Source organism: Bos javanicus, chromosome 19 (genome assembly GCF_032452875.1).
Source record: "Bos javanicus breed banteng chromosome 19, ARS-OSU_banteng_1.0, whole genome shotgun sequence".
Taxonomy (NCBI): Eukaryota; Metazoa; Chordata; class Mammalia; order Artiodactyla; family Bovidae; genus Bos; species Bos javanicus.
Genome location: NC_083886.1, coordinates 15,137,190 through 15,152,068, shown reverse-complemented (window position 1 = coordinate 15,152,068; position 14,879 = coordinate 15,137,190). Strand labels below are relative to the sequence as shown.

General features: G+C 46.3%; 1 protein-coding gene across 10 annotated transcripts in view; it reads left to right on the top strand.

Annotated features, from left to right (window-relative positions):
- Nucleotides 1–13,657, top strand: part of SYNRG (synergin gamma) — an 85,493-nt gene extending 71,836 nt beyond the window's left edge. For 8 of the 10 annotated variants that reach the window (XM_061390307.1, XM_061390314.1, XM_061390310.1 and 5 more), the window contains 3 exons: nucleotides 9,581–9,691; nucleotides 10,054–10,089; nucleotides 11,097–13,657. In XM_061390307.1, coding sequence (XP_061246291.1) covers nucleotides 9,581–9,691; nucleotides 10,054–10,089; nucleotides 11,097–11,228 — 279 coding nt within the window. In that variant the 3' untranslated portion in view covers nucleotides 11,229–13,657. The remainder of the gene's footprint in view (nucleotides 1–9,580; nucleotides 9,692–10,053; nucleotides 10,090–11,096) is intronic. The other 2 variants (XM_061390306.1, XM_061390311.1) reach the window with 1 other exon arrangement.
- Nucleotides 13,658–14,879: the final 1,222 nt, after the last annotated feature.

Below are 14,879 nucleotides of genomic sequence, written 5' to 3'. Positions count from 1 at the left end.
AAAGCCTTCTTGCGGAAGATGAGTTGTTCCTTAGCTTTGGGGTTAAAGAGATGAAACACCAGAAGTCTGTCTTGGCAGTGACTTGATCTAAACAGTCAAGTTATTTTCTGTATACTTCTTCCCCGGTTAACATCTCAGGACTGTAGAGGAGCTTAAAGGAGCCCCCTTGCCACTTAGATTTTAAGGTTCTTTGTTTTGATGGCAGTTGGTTTCTTATTAACACTGAAAACTAGACTGCTATACAAATCTATCTCTTCTGGTACTGTTAGAAAAAGGTGGCTGTGAACTCTAAAGAAAAGATATCACAGAAGACCAAGTGTGTTAAGCAGGTTCTAGCCCTTTTCTGTTTGGAGCAAAGGGTATTTGGGGAGACTCTTAGCCTTGATTACGGCTCTGAGGGAGCTGCTTTCGGGGTGAGGTGGAAGCCAGTTTCGTCCTTATACATCTTGCTCATGAGAAAGGCTTGCCTTCGAGATTCTGATTGCCCTTCCTGGCTTTCTTTAATTTTTTTCTTTTTTCCTTTTTTAATAAAATATATACTTAATAAAATGCAAAAATCTTCGTTATACCGCTCAGTGGTCTTGACAAATGCATGCCACACATAACCCAGGCCTGGTCGAGATCCAATACAGCCCGTCTTCCCAGACGCTTTCCTTACGCTCCTTTGTTGACTTCGCCCCACTCACAGATAAGCCATGTTCTGATTTTTTACATGAAGGATTAGTTTTGCCCAGACCTTTTTAAAGGAGCCTTAGAATTTGGTTTTGTGATTCTGTGCATTAGTCCCCCGCCTAGCCTGGGAGTGTTGCCCCTCACTACGGTGGCTCTGAATCCCTCCACATGGCAGAAGAGGAAGTGAAGGGGAAGAGTGGCCAGGCATTCATGCCCTCCCCTGCAGACTCCCACTGGGCACATCCGTTTCTAGCATCCATGTCTGGATCTGGATGCTTGAGTGACTTTGCCTGACCTTTTTTTAGGCCTCAGAAGGATAGACGTCCGCCACTAGACGCCACAGGAGCGCACTGCACGTTGTGGCTGCTGCTGAGTGTTTGTTTCCACAGTCACGCATGCTCTTCCAGTTATCGTTGCTGTTTTCACTAGGTTAGCTGTGAAAAATAGTCATTCCCTACTCATATTTCTCCTGATTATACCACGACCTTTGCTCTTGCTAACTGGTGGGCCTTCGGTCCTTACACCTTACCTGAGGGGCGTCCCTGGAGGCCCTGTGCTCTGCACTCTACTTAATGAACCTAAGTCACCACAGCCAGGCTCTTTGGTTCCAATAACACTGAGACAATAGTTACTGTTTCTTTTGCACCGAGAACCTGCTGGACATTGTGCTGTATTCCTTCTCGTTCAATCCTGGTAACAATCCCATAAGGTCAGCGTAATCCCCAGTTTTACAAGTGCAGAAGTTGGAGCTCAGAAAAGATGAAACTTGCCTGAAAGTCACAAACCTGGGATTGAATATAAATCATTGCCTAAAACCACTTTTCCTACTGTGTTAGTCCCAGCTTCCAAAGTATTAAAAAATGACTCATTTCTTCCCCCAAAGACTCTATGGGACTCTCTGCATCGAAAGGAGACTGCGTTACTTTTGCCAAGTGAAAAAGTTCTGGGTGCAGCAGTGACGCTTGGGCTAAGGGAAGCAGAGCACAAGTCTTAACCTCAAAATTGCGGCTCCTTACGATTTCTTTACGTTGGAAGTTACACTGGCGGCAGTTTTACACGGCCCTCTGTTTAATGCTCCCTTAATCCATGGACTAAAACTCCCTCTTGTGGCAAAAGCGTACCTTTTCTGAGCACTGATTGAAGAAACTTTTTTCTCAAGAGAGAAAAATCCTCTATTTTAGTGAGGTGAGGTGAGTGCTTTTTTTTTTTCTGGTTGCTATGGATCTTTGTTGCTGCGTGAAGGCTTTGCTGTAGTTGCTGAGAGCAGGGGCTGCTCTCTCGTTGGGGTGCGTGGGCTTCTCAGTATGCTGGCGGAGAAGCCCACCTTTCTCTTTTTTCAGAGCGCAGGCTCTGAAACGCTCGGGCTTGAGGAGTTGCAGCACGCAGCTTGGTAGTTGTGACATATGGGCTTATTTGCTCTGCAGCATGTGGAATCTTCCTGGATCAGGGATCGAACCCATGTCCCCTGCGTTGGCAGGCGGATTCCTATCCACTGTGCCACCGGGGAAGTCTGATGAGTGAATTATTATGTTGAGGTTTTATCTCATGGTTGTGGATTGAAGTTCAGTAGGTTTGTAACCAAGACTTCAGTCCTGGAAAACAAAGCTGATTTATTTTGCCATATGAAATCTATGAGAAGAGACAGGACTGTTACTCTCCTAACCTCTAGTCAACTGAAGATCACCCAGGCTCTGTGATTCCACTATTACCCTCAGTCTAATAAAATTCTTCCCCGCTTCCTTTCAGTGTGAAATAAGCAGTGAATTTCAGAGTACTTCCTGTTGCTGTGGCATGTCAGGCGAGCAGTTTATTTTTTTTTAACGATAGCATTTTTATCATCTGGCCAATCTGCATAGTGTTTTAGAGACAGAATATTCATTGTCTCCACATGACCATCTATTTGACCAAAGGTAGATATAGTAGACAGGATAACGCCTCCCCACCCCCAGGATGTTCATGTTCTAAGTCCTAGAACCTGTGAATGTTTTACCTTAGGTGGTAGAAGGGACTTTGCAGGTGTGATTACATTAAGGGTCTTTGAATGGGAAACAGCGTGGATTATCTCAGCAGGCCCAGAGGCACGACAAGGATCCTTATAAGAGGAAGGCAAGAGGGCTTCCCTGGTGGTCCCTGCTCCTCCTGCCTTCAGGCTTTCCCAGCATCAGGGTCTTTTCCAATGAGTCAACTCTTTGCATCAGGTAGCTAAAGTATTGGAGCTTCAGCATCAGTCCTTCCAGTGAATACTCAGGGTTGATTTTCTTTAGGATTGCCCTGTTCTCCTTGCCGTCCAAGGAACTCTCAAGAATCTTCTCCAACACCACAGTTTGAAAACATCAATTCTTCGGTACTCAGCCTTCTTTATGATCCAACTCTCCATACATAACCACTGGAAAAACCTTGCTTTGACTATACGGACCTTATTGGCAAAGTGATGTCTCTGCATTTTAATATGCTGTCTAGGCTTGTCATAGCTTTTCTTCCAATAACAGGCACCTTTTACTTCCATGGCTGCAAAGCAGCGTGCCAATCAAAAGAGACTGGCGAATGCTGCAGTCTTGGCGTTGGAGAGGGAACTGTGATCCAGAGCGTGCAGGCAGTCTCGAGACACTAGAAAAGACGAAGATGTGTGTTCTCCCCTAGAAGTCCTGTAAGAAAAGCAGTGTTGCCAACTCATTTTAGACTTCTGACCTGCAGGACTCTAAGAGAGTAAATTTTATTGCAGTCAAATTAAGTTTGATGGTAACAAACACCACGACCACCACCACCCTCTTTGGCAGTGTGAAACAACAGAGCTCTATCCCCGGCTCCTGTTCCATGTCCATCTCAAGCTGGAGGGGCTCTATGCCATGCCCTCCTTACTCCAGCATCTGGGATGATAGAGCTTCACTGAGTGGAACAAAATAGCTGGTCGCCAGGAGAGGATCAAGGGAACATGACAAGTAGCACATTGGCCTTAAAGGCTTCCTTCTTTAAGGCCAATGTGCTTAAAGAAGTGCGCGTATTATCCTCAGTCTCTCAACACCATGACAAGTCACACAGCCGTGTCTAACGCAGAGGGACAGAGAGGGAGAATAAGGCTATCAGTAAGGAATGCTAGTTGCTTCCAAACTCTTCTTCCTTAATAGTGATTTTCTTGGATACCATTTTAGTAGTTTATTATTGGCTAAAGATTCAGGATTATATCAGTATATCCCAGCCTGCCTCTGGGATTTGTCAGTGTATACAGGTCGAGTATAATATCGCTGGCTTTTTATCTTCGCTAAATACGTGACATACTTGCCAGTTAAAGTAGGTGACACGCAGTGCAAGGTGGCCTGTGGAGGGCGTGCCTCCTCCTAGAGTTAGGCCCTTCGATTGGTGTCACACTATTACTGTGGACTGTAATAATCCCCTTGCTAATAGATGTATATTTATAAAGGTTAATTTGGTCATTTGAAAGATTAATTTGACTACGGAGTAATTTATGCAGAGCCTTATGATTTTCACTGGAGTTTACAATACGACCTTTTCGTTTGCTTCTTTTATTCCTTTGGTAAACATATATTAAAGGCTCTTATTAACTTTTTTTTCCTTCAGGATTTAGTTTCCTTGGGTTCTAATTATTTCTCAAACAGGCCTTCTTCAAGAACATGATGAATGTCTGTAATGTAGATTACAGACATGCTGCTGTGCTTTTAACCAGTTCAAAGAGCATTTTAGGTTTTATTTATCAAAGTGAATAATTGTGATAATCATTTAGAGTATTCAGTCCTTTCCAGCGCCCTTTTTATGTATCTGTGAGGACCCTAACACCAGTTGAAGGAGGGAGGGAGGGCATGTGAAATTGTTGCCCTTTTACAAGGACAGAATTGGACGACGGACCGGTGACAGTGCCGCCTGCTTTTCGGTTTGACCAAATAGGTCATGAGGGCACTAAAAAAGAAAAGGAATTATCCTCCGCTCGGCTAAGGTGGAGTGGGTTCATACAGTTGAATCTTGCACCTCCCTTCTCTTCTCTGAGAACTGTCTGTCATTCTTCCTTCCCTCCGTGTGATCTGAATGGATTTAGCTCAGGTTAGTTTGAGATGTTTGTGGAACCTGGCACGTGGTTTACCATTTCAGATTCAGAAGGGATGGGGAACTATCATATATAATCTACACATTTTCCTGGTGAGAGAAGCCCTTTTTTTCCCTGGGAAAAGTAATATAGTTATGCAAATACAGAGACAGTGTGGTGACTCCTCAGTGCTTCAGCCTAAAGTAACTATGGAGCACGTAGCCACTCTTTTGTCATCAGATTTGCCGTTTTCCTGGTCATCTCAGTATTCTTGAAGAAAAACCAAAGCCAACTCGCCAGGCTCCCAGATCCGTCACACTCCGGACTACAGGCCCTTGTCTCTGTTTCACTGAAGCCACCCCGTGGCGTGATCACTCCGGACTGTGTTACAATCAGGCATCACACCGCAGAGCCAAGGCAGTCTTATACTCAGACGTTTTTCTGAGCCCAGCTTGGTGACTTAAGGTCTTTCTCACTCTTGATTTGTTCTGCTCTTGTTTCTGGTTCTCAAGACGCGACAGGGGCCCCTTTTACTGTGTTCCTGTGGACTCCCTTGCATCCTCACTTCCTTCCCACGTGCCGAAGCATGTTCCTTAGCGTTGGAGATTATTCCTGTCTGTCCGAGGACAATCAGCTGTCCTGGTTAGCTCAGGACCAAGGGGTTTCCTCAGAGCTAAGATGGGCACAGTCTTTTTTTGTAAGTTACTTATTTTCGGCCGTGCTGGGTCTTCGTTGCTGCTCGCAGGCTTTCCTAGTAGCAGCGAGCGGGGGCTGCTCTCTCGCCCCGGTGGCTTCTCGTCGCAGAGCGCGGGCTCCGGGGTGCAGGCCTCAGTGGTTGTGGTGCACGGCCTACTTGCCTTTTGGCGTGTGGGATCTTCCAGACCGGGAATCGAATCCATGTCCCCCGCGTTGGCAGGTGGGTTCTTATCCACTGGACCACCGGGAAGTCCATAAAATGGGGGTAGTCGTGCACTGACCAGGAAGTTGGTCACCCTAGTCCACTGTTTTCATTTGTGGAAATACTATATGATGGTGGGATCTCTTCCCACCCCTGTGTTCACTGACATTGCGCTGGTAGCTCAAAATCAACCATGGAGGAGTATTTGTACCATGGAAATCCACAAATGCTTCAAACTAGGGCTTGACTTGTTGATTTTCTAGATTTAAAGTGATACAGAGAAAATATTAATGTAGGTTAAACTTAAAAGTATGCTGTTTGTGGATGTAGCCCTTATGTTGAGAGTAGAACCAAAAGTTGGGTAAAGATTCTGCAATATTCAAAAACTATTATCTGATTCAGCAAAGAAGTCACTCACGTATTTGACAGACAAATGAAGTTCCAAAGTATGTCTGAGTGGTGGCACTCTAGCCCTTGTCCTCCACATCAGACATCAGCATTCACATTAGAAGTAACACTCTTTCGGGAGAGCAAGCAGAGGTTGCCTGTTGATCTAAGAGTTGGGCAAAAATCCAAGAAAGCATTTTGTGAGAATAAGATACTACGGGGGCGGGTGGGCGGGGGAAGAACTTCCTGGCAGTCCAGTGGTTAAGACTCCACACTGACTGTCGGGGCAACTGAGATCCCACATGCTGTGCAGTGCAGTTAAAAAAAAAGATACTATGTGAACTTTACAATAAAAGGATGGTATATTTGATTATTTGTAAAATGTGCGCTACACATTCTTCATATCAGTAAAGTTTATAATAAGCTTACATACGGGTGTGGGTTTGTGCGTATGTACATATTTACATGCATGCCTGCATACGTCTTCCTCTTTGGAAAGTCAGTTCTTAATTGAGCCGGGAAGGGAGCAGTTTTGTCCCCAGATTAGCCAGGGATCCTGCTAAACATCCTACATGCAGAGGACAGGCCCCACAGCAAAGATTTAACCAGCTTAAAATGTCAGTGGTGCCAAGTTTAAGAAACTCTGTTCTAGGGCATATATGAGAAATATAAATTAGTTCAGGTATACCTAACTTCTACCCATTAAGAATCCAAAATCTTATTTTCTTGATTAGATTTTTTATATTGAAGTATAATTGATTTATAATAGATTGATTTCTGCTGTACAGAAAAGTGGCTCACTTACATATATACACTCTTTTTTTTAATATTCTTTTCCATTATGGTGTATCATCGGATACTGAGCATAGTTCTCTGGGCTGTACCGTGGGACCCTGTTGTTTCTCCATTCTGTATATAAAAGCTTATATCTGCTGACCTCAGCCCGTGCTCTGTCCCTCCCTCGGTCCCCACCCTCCAGGCCACCAGACTGTTCTGTCTGTCTGTGTTTCTGTTCATAGGTAGGCTCATCTGTGTCATATTTTAGACTCCACGTATAAGTGGTATCGTATGGGATTTGTCTGTTTTCTTTCAGACTTCACTCAGTATAATAACCTCCAGGTGCATCCGTGTTGCTGCAGTGGGCATCACTCTGTCCTTTTTCATGGCTCTTTTTTATCCCCTTGTGCGTATGTGCCGCATCTTCTGTGCCTGTTCGTCTGTCAGTGGGCGGTCTCCGTGTCTGGGCTATTCCAGATAGGGCCGCTGTGAACAGAGGGGTGCACGTGTCTTTTCAAATTACAGTCTTGTCTGGGTATAAGGCCAGGAGTGGGATTGTTGCATCACATGGAGACTCTCTCTTCAGCTTTTTGAGGAACATCCACACTGTTCTCCATAGTGGCTACACCAATTTATATTCCCACCAACAGTGCAGGCAGGTTCATTTTTCTTCACACTCTCCAGCATTTGTTATTTGTAGACTTGTTAATAATGGCCTTTCTGACTGGTGGGAGGCGGTACTTCACTGTAGTTTTGATTTGCATTTATCTAATAATTAGTGACGTTGAGCATCTTTTCACGTGCCTGCTGGCCATCTGCATGTCTGGTTTAAAGAAGTGTCTATTCAGGTCCTCTGCCCATTTTTGACTGGGTTGTTTTGTTGTTGCGTTGTATGAGCTGTTGATATATTTTGGATATTAAGCCCCTGTCAGTCACATTGTTTGCAAATATTTTCTCCCATTCTGGTTTTTTGTTTCATTTTTCTGCTTTTGTATTTTTGGTTGTTTTTGTCTTGTTTTATTATTCAGTGTATTTCATAATTGCAGAATAACTTAGATGTAATGAAATGCTCCGACCGTAAATGAATAGTTGGATCAGTTTTGACAAATGCACACAACCATGTAGCCCGCGCCCATCGATAGGTGGAGAGCTTGCATCACCCGCTCAAGCTCCCTTTTGCCCCTTCCCAGCCCTCTGATCTGATTCCCAAAACAGCCATCTATTTTCTGTAACTTTGCATTATCCTAGATTTGCCTGTTCTGGAACCTAATATAAATGAAATTATGCGCTGCATATGTTCTTGTGTCAGCTTCTTTTACATTGCGTGTTGTAAAAATTCACCTGTGTTGTGTGTATCAGTTTGATCCCTTTTTATCACTGAGTAATATTCATTGTATGAATATGCTATGTTCTTTTAAAATCCATTTTTTTGTTTATCGATACAAGGTGTTTGCAGTCTGGACTAACAGGAATAGAGCTGCCGTGAACATTTGTCATACAAGACTTTTGTTAACGTGTTTGCATTTCTCTTGGATAAACATCGAGGAATTAAAAGCTTCATATGATAGATGTGTATTATAACTTTTAAGAAATTAACAGCTTTAATCTTTAGTCTACATTCCATATTTCATACTTTTTTTTTGGTAAGAAATAAAATAACGCATAAAAAGAGCCTAGTGTACTGCTTAGCACAGGTAAGGGCTTGACGTATTAGCTGCTATTATCTTGGGTTGGCATACAGGTCGTTGGGGTTTTCCTGTAACATTTTATGGAAAAACTCTTGACGAACATTCTGGTCAGCCCAGTGTTTACTCTCTGTAGCCAGTGATGTCCAGCTCCCTCTTTCTGGAGCGCTAGAGCCATGTATCCACCTGCCTGCTCATGCAGCGTCAGAGCTCCGCTGACCCGCAGGCAGCTTCGATTTGGCTCGCACCAACCTGGGCTCTTCTCCCCGTCTCCATCCCAGACTCCTTCTCCTCTCACACGCCTCAGTAGGGTGGATCCTCTCAGGTGCCCAGTCCTCCAGGCCTGTTGATTCCGGGGCCTTAACAGCTCCCCGTGTCCATTTCTCTCCACCGTTGCTCCCTCTGTTCTGCCCTTCAGGGCCTGTCTCCTGGCTCACTACCGCAGCCTTGTAATGAGACCAGTCCCCCAGTTCATCACCCGCGCTGCAGCCAGGGGGTCTGTCCAGAGTGCAGACCGCATCCTGTCAGCATGGTGACAGCCCTTAAGGCTCTCCAGGATGAAGTCTCAGCCCCTCATACTCCTTTCAAGGCCTTCCTGCTCCCGCTTCGTCTCCTCCCTCTGTCCATAAGCTCGGCCCCCACCCCCTAGATTTCTCCTCCTACCCAATCTGCTTAGAGGCCTTTGCCCATGCTGCTTATTCCACATAAATACCCTTCCCTCCCCACCACACCCTCCCCCACCAAACACCCCTCAGGACTCATCCCCGATGACTGTAAGTTCTAGGAAGCGTTCTCTGCCACCCCGCTCCTTTCCCCTTGAGTCGGGTCAGTGCCCCAGCCCCTCCGCGCTTTGCTCTGGCCCTCGGTTCTTACACACACGCTAGTGTGGCTCTCATCACGCCGTGTTGCCTGATACCCACCTCACCCCGACCCTGAACTGAGCTCTGAGGGTAGGGACCGTTTTTCACATGTCCTGACATCCCCAGGGAAATGGAATGACCATGCTGGCGGTGGTAGAGCGTTCACTGAATTTGCTGCTGGACCAACTGGGAGGCGGGATCAGAGAGTTGAGCCAAGCAGCGTGGGGAACTGCTGTCTCCTTACCCGTTTGTCTTGTCATCACAGCCTGATGAAAATTCACTGGATTTTTCCTCTTGTATGCTCCGGCCTGGGATTAAAAATGCTCAGGAGCTGGCTTGCGGGGTGTGCCTCTTGAACGTGGACTCCAGGAGCCGGGTAAGTCACCACCTCCCCCCACACCACTTCCAAGGCAGAGCACGTCCCCGACAGGACCCGGGGCACGAGCCCACCTGGCCCACTTCTCCGCACGGTCTGTGACCAGAGGCGGGGAGCTGATCAAGTCCTGAGATGGGACCAGAGAAGCAGAGACTTCCTTCCGAGGGGCGGTACGGGGAGCTGTTGCAGGAGTGGATGCAGGTCTTGCCTTTCCGTGGAGCGGGCTCGTTTGCCTTGTGCCTGTAGCCCCCTCTGCAGGCAGGGTGGCACAGGGAGAAGGGTTGACCTGTAAGGACTGGTTTGCAGGCCAGAGGCCCTGTGCTGGGAATTTTGTTGACCTTATGGTTTCAACATTATTTCAGAAAGAAGAGAAGCCTGCAGAAGAGCATCCTAAAAAAGTATGAACCGCTTACTTGTTAGCTTAGTGTCTCCCATCTTAATTTTGAATGTGGAGGGCAAGTTCAGTGATTGCACTGTCATCCTGAGCTGTTCCAATCATACATGCTTTGCTGAGTCTTTCCCATTCCCACAGTGTCCGATTCAGTCAACTAATGTGTCCACGCGGGTCACTTCCGTCTTGTGTGCATGCTTTGTGGCTCAGAATCGGCTTCTGGTATGGCGGTTATTTTCCTCTAGGAGGAACAGGGTGACAGAAAGGGCAGCTTCTGGAAAACCAGGTCATTGTGACACAGAGGAGGTTAGAGAGCTTCAGCACTTGGCTGTTAGCAGACAGAAACAAATTTAGGGGGCAGGACAGTTAGAGTTTTGTTTATTTGTAGACGTTTAGAAAACACCCTAGGAAGTGGTTGAGGTTAGGCCTGGCTGGCTGTAACTTACCTGCAAGCATTATTCATTTGGAAAGCATTCTTAGGTGTTTGGTATCTTTTTTACAAGCCCTGAACCTATTTGGACATTTTAATGATGTCAGTTCGGCTCTCAGCTCCCAGTGGCATTAGTCCCATTTTAATCTTGAGTTTTCTCTGATGATAGGACGTTAGGAGCCTCCGAGACCTCAGGGATGGCATGTAACAGTCAAATGCCAGCCTCAGGGAAGGGTTTCCTTCTTCACAAAGAGATCAAAATGATCCCCGGCCCTTGGCTATTTTCGTTCCCCTGTCATGACCCCTGCCAACCCCCCACAGCCTCTGTGTGCCTTTTCTAGGAAAGATCTGGCCTCCTTTTGCTGAAACTGGGTTTAACAGTAAAGATTTTTTTTTATGCCTTTAATTAGCGGCACAAAACTTTTCTCGCTTGAATTCCTGTAGCCACCTGCTCAGCTTTTGTGTGTGTGCCAGTCTGGCCTCAGCCTCTGTGTCCTGGAGCGGGGTCCGTGCGGCTGCCGGTCAGCGCCTGGGCGTGGAGGGAGCCTGACCACTGCCCCTCCCTGTCTGTTTCTTCCTGGCAGGCGTTCAACTCGGAAACTGACAGCTTCAAGCTGGCGTACGGGGGACACCAGTATCACGCCAGCTGCGCCAACTTCTGGATCAACTGTGTTGAGCCGAAACCTCCCGGCCTGATCCTGCCTGATTTGCTCTGAAAGCTCCTGACAGCTCCTCTATGACGCACCCGGCTGGGTTTGTTTTCTTCCACCACACCCCTTGGGGTGACAGGGACCAGTAAACGGAATGTGAATGCTGTGGAGCTCCCCCCGCCCACCCCATCAGGAGGAAAGCCTCAAGAGGTGGGGGAGGGGCTGTGCAAGTTCCAGTCTTTCCCACAGACGAACTTTGCCCCCAAGTTCCTGCGGCCAGTCTTTGGGGTTTCAGGTCAAACCGCCCTACCCAAACTGCACGTGGCACTGGAAGTTTGCTAACTTATCTCTAGTTCTCTTAAGATGTTTTAAAATATGGACCACAATTGCCTTTATCTAAGGAATAATTTGCTGCTGTAGCATTGAAACTGTGAAGAACTGACATTTGAAGAAAATTAAATTCTTGCTCTAGGACTGGAGTCGGAAGGATTTTGAGCCAGTGCTTGTGTATCTGGAACACTTATTGTTGTGTGAAGTAGAATGCATTTAGCCACATTTAGTGTGTTAATATCTAAAATGAATAGAAAGGGGGAAATTGTGATTAAACGGATATTCTTTTTATAGAAAAATTTCTGCTTCCGTCCACTGGACAGTGGTAGGTGGGTGAGGGTGGGTTTACCAACTTCAGTGTCACAACAGAACCAGTTCTCTGCTCTGTTCGTGCATTTTTAAGACTGTCAGCTTTCAAGAAAATGGCAACCCACCACAGTGTTCTTGCCTTGAGAATCCCAGGGATGGGGGAGCCTGGTGGGCTGCCGTCTATGGATGGGGTCGCACAGAGTCGGACACGACTGAAGCGATTTAGCAGCAGCAGCAGCAGCAGCAACTTTCAAGAAAACTTTCAAAGCACACCTGGGAACTTTGCAGTGGAGAAGAATGTTCATTTTGACCGAGCCCTGAATCTTGGTGTATCTGGATGAGTCGTTGCCCTTGGGGGTCTTCACTGAAGGCCCTGTGTTGCCTCACACACAGGCTATGAACGTGGTGTTTTTTTTCAAACAAGGTTTGGAAAGGCAGCTGAATGAAATCTCTTTGCGAAGGCCTCTGTCCAGATTTCCAAGAACGCCTGCACAGGGACCAATCCGTTTCTCTGTGAGAGACCTGGAAATTGCTCAGGGTTGGACGGTGGAGCTCATGGCCCAGCAAGGAGAAGAGTAAGGTGTGTATCTGTGGTAGAGGCACGTGACTTAGAAGCAATGGCAGGACGTTGCTCAGAACCAGCATTGAATTTTAGAAGGAAAAGGCTCATGCTCTCTGTTGTGTGGGTTTTTTTTTTTTTTTGGTCTCACTGTGTAGCTTGTGGGATCCTAGCTTCCCTACCAGGGATTGAACCTGCGTCTTCAGCAGTGAAAGCACGAAGTCCACACCACTGGGTCACCAGGGAGCGCCTGCATGCTCTCTGGTACAGGGAATTTTCTTTGCTGCTTAAACCGAATGCATAAAATCGGGGAAAAAGTCAGGGAGTAAGGACTGTGTTGTTCCTGGGACACACGTTTCTCTGTTGTGAATCACGTGCTTAGGCGATTTTGAACCTTGGGTGCTTCTCTTTGTGTGGCTTAAGCTCTCTGACGTACTTAGTTTTTGTTTGTAAACTGGAAAAATTGGTTTTGTCTCTTTACATAATTAATTAGATCATTTTCCCCTCCTCAGGACAAAACTTGGGGCAGTTCGATTTTGCTCCATCTTCCATCTTTTACTCCCACCCTCCCCAAGAAAGGCAGAGAACGTTTTCATTCCTGAGCTGCTGGGGCTTCTGCTTTCTCTGGCTGCATGCCCGGATGCAGACAAGGGTTGCTGAGGTCAGTCTGTTTTTTCTCATCTGTTGCGGATGATACCATCTCCAGCTGCTAACAACCGGAACAGCTGTCTCGAGTTGTTACCTTTGCCCTCCGCAGGGCCAGCGGGTGTCAGTGACGACACAAATGGGCCGGTTTCTAGTAAACTTTGCCTGGGGCCTCCGGGCTCCACTTCAGCCTGGGCAGTGCCTCGGGTTTCGACATGGCACCAAAATTCAAGCAGCCTTCTCATTGGTGTTATACATTCCATGATAGACCACGGTCACAAATCTACCTTTGCAACAAGAAACGTCTCCCAGTTTGACAGAATTTCCACGGCAGAGACATTTTTGGAAACGCTTTGTGGACTATTATTCTGTCACAGTGGTCCATGTTGATGACAGTGCTCACCTGTTAACCAGATAGGTTTCCGTTTCTAGATGTATTCCAGAACGCCTCAGATGAAACTCCTAAGTATAATTACTGCTGACCTTAGCAAGTACGATAGGTTTAGTCACCTCATGGAAGGTGCCAGAGGAAAAATACAGCAGGCGTCAACTAAAAGCTTTTGCTGCAAAGGGTATTCACGACTTTCAGTATCTTGTTTAGAATTGGAAACGCTTTATTAGATCTGCCAATAAAGATTTGGGGAGTGTGGAATTCCGTCACGTTGATTTTCTTTACACAGGTTTATTAAAATGAGTCACACTGCATTCAGCTTCACCTCAGTGCTTGTTAGCCAAGAGCCCAGTGTCCTTGGAAACAGTAACCAAGGTTACTCACGTCCACACAATGCACTGTGCAAGCTGCTTCACCCCCCTGCTTGAGTGGCAATTAGTAAGCTCTGTTTTGGTGGTGTATTTTGCCTTTAAATTTTTTATGGCTTACTGTGTAGTTTTTGGACACGCTTGAGATAGCAGCAGCACAGGGTCTATCAGGATATTATCTATGTTTTGTTTTTTCCTGTGGCTATTGGTTAGCAGTTCATAGAGGTGCTTAAATCATCTGAATATATGTGGTGTGCATCTACGCAATTATTTACAGGTGCCTTCTAATTGCTTTTTATTTAATGACTGGTGTGTTCTTAAGCTTAGAAAAAATGATAGGGCCTTTATGATCTCTACTAAAAATTCCCCTCACACCTTGGAGGCCACACAGCTTCCTTTGTGACTTTTCGCTGATAAACCCAGACATTTAGATGAGAAAGGTGTTAGACTCCCTAAGTGTTCAGAGCGTGCTTCGCTGCACCCCGGCGTGGACGTCTGCCAGGATCTCCGCAGGAGAATTCTCTTCATTACAAAGGGCCTCTGCCACCAGGTGTCCTCCTGTGCAGAGAGAGTCTGGGGTATTTCTCCAGAGACCACCAGGCCTAGAGTTTGCCTTCATATTGGAGGAGCCCAGCCCCCACAACCACAGATTGTTTTCTGATTGATTTTTGATCATGTGCTGCCAAAGCGTTTATGGGTTGCTCTGATTTCCCACAGAAACCATTAATTTCATTTTAATTTTCCCATGCAGACAATAATGGTGCATGTTTTTAAGTGGGCAGATTTTCAAAATTAGAACGCAGAGGGAGACGACTGCCACAAACCAGGTAAAATCTGAAGAATATGATTTATATAAATACGCAGCCACTGGCATTATATGTAGGGCTTCTTGCCACACAAAACCAAAATCTAGGCAATTTTTCTATGGATATAAGCAGGCTACAACCTACCTGGCAAATGAAGTAAAAGCAGGCTGTTGCTGGGACAGGTGGCTCTCCTAGAAAAGGAAGGGGCAGCGTGGGAGCTCGCAGTGGCTTCCCAGGGGCATGGAATGGACACTCGCAGAAACGGGTACCTACCCTGTTGTGCTGTCAGATTTACGAGGGGCGGTGACA